This window comes from Nestor notabilis, unplaced genomic scaffold (assembly GCF_000696875.1).
Source record: "Nestor notabilis isolate BGI_N333 unplaced genomic scaffold, ASM69687v1 scaffold22588, whole genome shotgun sequence".
Classification (NCBI taxonomy): Eukaryota; Metazoa; Chordata; class Aves; order Psittaciformes; family Psittacidae; genus Nestor; species Nestor notabilis.
In genome coordinates, this window is record NW_009941783.1 from 238 (window position 1) to 5,934 (window position 5,697).

General features: G+C 37.2%; 1 protein-coding gene across 1 annotated transcript in view; it reads left to right on the top strand.

The window, feature by feature from the left end:
* Positions 1-502: 502 nt before the first annotated feature.
* COG2 (component of oligomeric golgi complex 2) overlaps positions 503-5,697 on the top strand; it is a gene marked incomplete at its 5' end in the record, with an annotated part of 23,438 nt that continues 18,243 nt past the window's right edge. Inside the window, 5 exons of the mRNA XM_010021064.1 lie at positions 503-664; positions 1,485-1,550; positions 2,428-2,508; positions 3,134-3,237; positions 4,170-4,278. Of these exons, the coding sequence (XP_010019366.1) occupies positions 503-664; positions 1,485-1,550; positions 2,428-2,508; positions 3,134-3,237; positions 4,170-4,278 (522 nt within the window). The remainder of the gene's footprint in view (positions 665-1,484; positions 1,551-2,427; positions 2,509-3,133; positions 3,238-4,169; positions 4,279-5,697) is intronic.

The window sequence follows — 5,697 nt, forward strand, 5'->3', positions numbered from 1 at the left end:
CTGTCCGAGCGGGCAGCAGCGGGGTTGCATCCGGGTGGCCTGAGTGCCTCCGGACTGGGCCGGGTGCTGCGGGTCACCTCCGGCTTCCTCCGGATCAGCCTCTGCGTGCTTTGAAACCAAGTTGCAGGTAAACTGACAACCGGCATTCAGGCCTTATTGCATGGAGAGCTTAAAGTAGTTCTTGATACTGTATTTAGTCACTCGTTTGGGGTTTTTTTAAGTGTATACAAGGAATATACACTCCTTTGTTTTGAAGAGCTAGATTTTTAGGTACTGTGACCCACGACGTGTGTGCTTTGGGGATTAAAGACCAAGATTTTGGAACATTTAAAACTACTTTGTTAAGTAGCCTTTTTGGCCTCCCTTCCTGCTCCCCCACCCCAAGCTTTAGTTTGGTCAGCTCTCTGACATACGGAATACTTTATTTTGGAAGTGTGGAGGGGTGTGTTCCTGGTTTGAACTTTTTACTTACATCCTTGTTTCTTTCCTGTTTCATTTTCAGCTGGATTTTGATGTTGATCACTTTGTATCAGACTGCAGGAAGCGTGTGCAGTTGGAAGAGCTCAGAGAGGATCTGGAGCTCTATTACAAACTCCTTAAAACTGCTATGGTAGAACTCATAAATAAGGACTATGCAGATTTTGTTAATCTCTCAACAAATCTAGTAAGTGTTATTAAATTGTGCTGTGTAGTTCAGACTTAATGTGGTTTTGTAGGATTTTTATTTTTCATATGACAAGTATGTGGCTTTTATTTTGGCATTGTCATCTTAAACTGTGACCCCCTGAGAGAAACTGAAAGAGAGTTCCTGTAGTATTTAGCTACTGTACAGAATTGCTGTTGGTCTGTAATAAATGATTTAGATGTATGGTTTTTGTCTTGAAAAACTAATTTACTAGGAAGTTAGGCTTCAGGCAACGTTTTTTTTTCAAACCACCAGTAGCTGTAAAATTGAAGGTAATAAATCATTAAAATAGAATAGCAATGATACAAATAAGGCCATTCTGAAGGATTCTTCTAGAAGTCTTTAAACTTACTGTGCAGTCAATACGTCTTAAGAAAACCAAAACAAAACAACAAAAAAAAACAACAAAAAAAACACAACAACGTACTTGACTGAAAATTGTAATAATTCTCATATTAAAGTGTCTTGCCCTCTGTGTCTTCTGCTCTTTCACTGCGGTTCATCCAGGGTCGAATAATACAGGTTCAAAAACTGAGATTTAGCATTTTTATGGGAAGAAAAATTTCCATAGGTCAAGATCTTATTTTAATTTTTTTTTTTGGCTTTGTGTGACAAGCAGTCTGATATCTTTATGTCTGTATGTGAGGTAACATATTTTTGCATTGCATTTAAAACTGGAGACTATAAGAGGGAGGTATCTTTTGTCGGTTCTCTTTTAGTATCTGTAAAGTGTTTTGTCAGTAATTCACATATGAACTTATAAAAAAAGTCATAAATGTTTTCATGGTAATTTCTTCAGGTTGGCATGGACAAGGCTCTTAATCAGCTTTCAGTACCCTTGGGACAGTTAAGGGAAGAAGTTATGGTATGCTCAAAACGATCATTGTACGCAGCTTGGTAAACTTCAGCTCATTTTCATATGTTGTACAGAATGTCTTTTGCTTATGTCACTAATTATTATAATAAACTTGAAAATTAATGGCTTAGAATGGTTGTGGGAGAAGCATTGTGTTTTCAATCAGTTGTAGTAGCCGTAAGTTTTCATAAAGATATACAAGATTACTTAAAAGTGATAAGTGAATGGACTCTTGCAAGTCAAGTCTATGGTGAAATACTGATACTGTTTCAATGTAACTTTTTAGTAAGTAGTAAATAACTCAGAAGCAACAGGGGCCCCTTAAGGACTTTTGTTTTCCTCAGTCCTGTGGTTTAACCACAGAAGATCACCCTCTTGAAGATGGGTCTTATTCTGTTTCTTCCACAGTGGCTTGATATTTAGCAGAGGGAAATTTTTGATCACCTTGGCAGCCACTTCAAAGGGATGTTTGCTGCATAAACATGCCTTCAAAATATCACAGCCTTGATGTCTAAAACAGACAATAGGTTCAGTTACCATAGAGAAATATTTATGATGGGGAAAAATGCAACTTAAATCTGACCTCTGTGTTCAGTCTCAAGACATCATATTGGTTTTATTGCCTGTTTCTGGGTGAAAGGTGGTTTGTTCTCAGTAAGAACACTTCTGATCAAAATAATGAAACTTCTGGTGGCAGGTTATACTTTCAGTTATTTAGTCTTATTTCTGGCTTTTTCACATAGAGGGCAGTGGATGTACTGTAGCTTTTATTACTCCTGTATCCCTAGTAATCCTTCTCCTGTTTTAAGTTGAGATTTTTGAGTTAAGGCTTTTTTAAACCTAAAGTGAGAAGTGACCTTTTACATAGTGACTTTCTCTCTCACAGAGTCTTAAGTCATGTGTCAGTGAAGGAATTCAGGCAGTAGATGACCGGATGACTAAACAAGAAGATATTAGAAGAAAAAAGGTATAACAGATAAATTATTACTTCTAAAAGATGCTCCTTAGGATGACTTTGGTTTTGCCACTAGCCCAGAGAAAAGAAAATTTAAAAAGTTCTGGGCTGTCTAGATGCACCCTGTGCAGGATTTGGTACCTGTAAAAATAGTTATTGACATTCTGGTTGGCAAACTTTATTTTTTTGTAGTGTTTAATTGATCATAAATACTTTATTTGCCAAAAACATACATTTTTTTATTTGGTTGACTTTTGTTTCTACTACAGTTGCTTGTGTTTCTGTTTGTAGCAGTATATAAACTTGCTTATTATGAATGTCATTGAAATGCTGTAATTTTAATTTTTATATGGGGGGACACATTAGCATTTGTCTTTGTGCTGAACTTGGGAAAATATCAGGGATAAGAACATCTGTTCTACGTCTGTGACAAAAATGTGTCTGTGGCATTTTATGGACTTACATAAGCAGTACTTCAACTGAGACATGGCTCGAGTGTTAAGATGAAGGGAGAAAACTTACATCAGTAAAAAAACCACAAACAAACCTAAAAAAACTATCCAAAATATCTTCAGGGTCATTAGATAATGTGAATTGGGATTGGGGTCAGCCATGAAAAATTTTTCTTTAATTACAGATGTGTGTCCTGAGACTTATTCACGTTATTCAGTCTGTTGAGAAAATTGAGAAGATCTTACATTCCCAAGGCAGTAAAGAATTGTCCTCATTAGAGGGAAACAGGTAAAAAATATGTAATACTCAGTTTTATTTGTAACTGATAGGACTAACTTCATTTCATGGTATTACTGTAGATGAGTTTACAAGCATTAGGATACATTTTTAGAAATGTAACTTTAATGGAATAAATGACTGTTATTTTAGTATTTTTGGAGTTTGTCTTCTGTAAACTGGTCAGTCACACACCATGTAACTCAGCCTTCACAGTGCTGAATTGCAGTGCTTTTAGTAAATGTGCTTTTTGAAGTTGCATGCAATAATTTACTTTTTCTTTCTTGGAAGTCACTAATCTTGTCATGTCTGAAATACTCTCTACACTACATTTTCTTCCAATATCATTTTCAAGTAAAATGGGAAATTGCTTTTCTTGTTTTCCCTGCTTATATGTAACTGCAAGGACTGCTGCAAGAATAGTCTAAGGCAGGCAAGCCATACATGTAAAACTGCTGGTGCAGGGAAGGTTTGTGACGAATTCCAACAGACTCACAAGTTTTGTTTTTAACAACTTCAGGGAAAGAAAGGTAGGACTGCTTCTTTAGAGATAGCTGTCACATAACAGAAAGGGGAAATAAGAAACAAATCTGGATGGTGAATAACACAGCAGTTTCTGTGCTCTGTAAGACTAACTTTTCATGTGACAATAAACAGCGTTGCCATATAGAAGACAGTGCTTCATGCTGGGGAAAGATCTTATGTTCCTCTCGCCTTTGGTTCACTCACTTCACGTCTTAGTAGCTCCAAAACAACTCTAGTCATGTTGTCTGTTCCAGATTATTATTGCATGATTGCAGTAATTGTAGTAGTACATATCAGGATACCAGACATTTAGATTAAACCACAAAAATTAGGGGAGAGTGTTACCTATTTGCTGCAGATGAAACAGTTGATTTGAAAGAGTCTGACTATGTATTCCATTTTGTATCCTCTTTTTCCAGCCCACTTTTAACAGGACAGGTTTTAGAGAGAATTGCCACAGAATTTAATCAACTACAATTTCATGCCGTACAAAGCAAAGGCATGCCCCTTTTGGACAAAGTGAGGCCAGTAAGTATTGCATGGTAGCCAACTTAGCACTTGCAGGGTCAAGCCAAACCAATGTAATTGAAAGACAAATGCATGTTTTGACAAAGTTTTATTAAATTAACTTATGGGTGAAAATGGGTTTCAAGAGGTAATTTTTGCCAGTCAAGTAGAAGTATTGCTTCTTCTGAGGATTTAGACTTTATTTCCTAACTTTAGGACAAATTACTTAGAATAAGAGTAGGAAATATGACTAATTTTTGTCAGCCTAATGTATCTTGCAGTTGCCTGTCTGATGATATTGAGGCCTAGTTATAGAGATATATGTTTGTTAGCTGCAGTGTACGTATCAGAATATAAATAGAATATTCCTGCAGAGTTGCTGGTTTGAATATATTCAAGTTTGTCTTTTGGTGAAATTTATTGCCAAACTCTGGCTGTTCAGCCTGGTACACTAATCTCTCTAATACTCTGTTCATCGTAACTACTGTCACAGATGAACTGATGTTTTGGTGGGGTTTTTTCTTCTATCCATTCATTGGGAAGAGGAAACAAATGAAAACTTGTGCTGAAAGGTAGATATTATGGAGACAGGGTAATGCTTTTAGCAGATTAGCCTGGAGTTGGCACTCTTGATGGCTTTTGAGATAGTGAGGTTGTTTGTAGTTCCATTTTTTTCATTATGTACATGTGCCTATTGGCAATATAAATATGTTTCAGCTCAAGGCTTCCATGGTGCCATGTTGATTCATGGACAGTTTACAAGACTGTTCTGGCCACCAAGTTAGCAGAGATGGATAATAACAGGAATAAGTGTGAGCAACAGAGGATTATTCATGGTGGGAGAACCTTTGTTACTTTGTTGTGTGGCTTCCTTAATGGTGCTTGCCAGGACTTCTGTCCTGTACTTTGTGTTGCTAAGGTCATCAGATCGTAGTTTCATGACTAGTCAGTGTTTGCGTTGCTGACTTGGCGTGTTCGGAACAAATTATGTGGAATAGTTTTAGGATGGATGGACACAACAGCATGCAAAAGGGCAGAGAATAATTTTAACTGGTTAAATTGGTAGTTCAGTTGTGATTACTAATGTGTGTTGCTGAACTTGCTTCAGATACAGAGTTCTGAGGACCGTCTTGGGCTAGGGGTATATCTGCAGGTAGGGTAGCAAGGAGTTGGATCTAGTGGAAAATATGTAGCAGGAGATCTGGAAAAAGGGTTAGCAGAAGAAATGTATGTTGACTGAAGCAGCTGTTTGGCAGAAGCCAGAGGGAATCTAATGACGTCATTTTTTTGTGCCAGTGTCAGTCAATGTCTTTGGTTTGCAGTAATTTGACAAGTAGTGCTGGGAACACACTGTCAGGTTTTGACAGTGAGGGATAAATGCTACAGTTGTTATCCCAGTGACTTACTGTAAAGCTATTGTGTATTATCACACATAGCGGT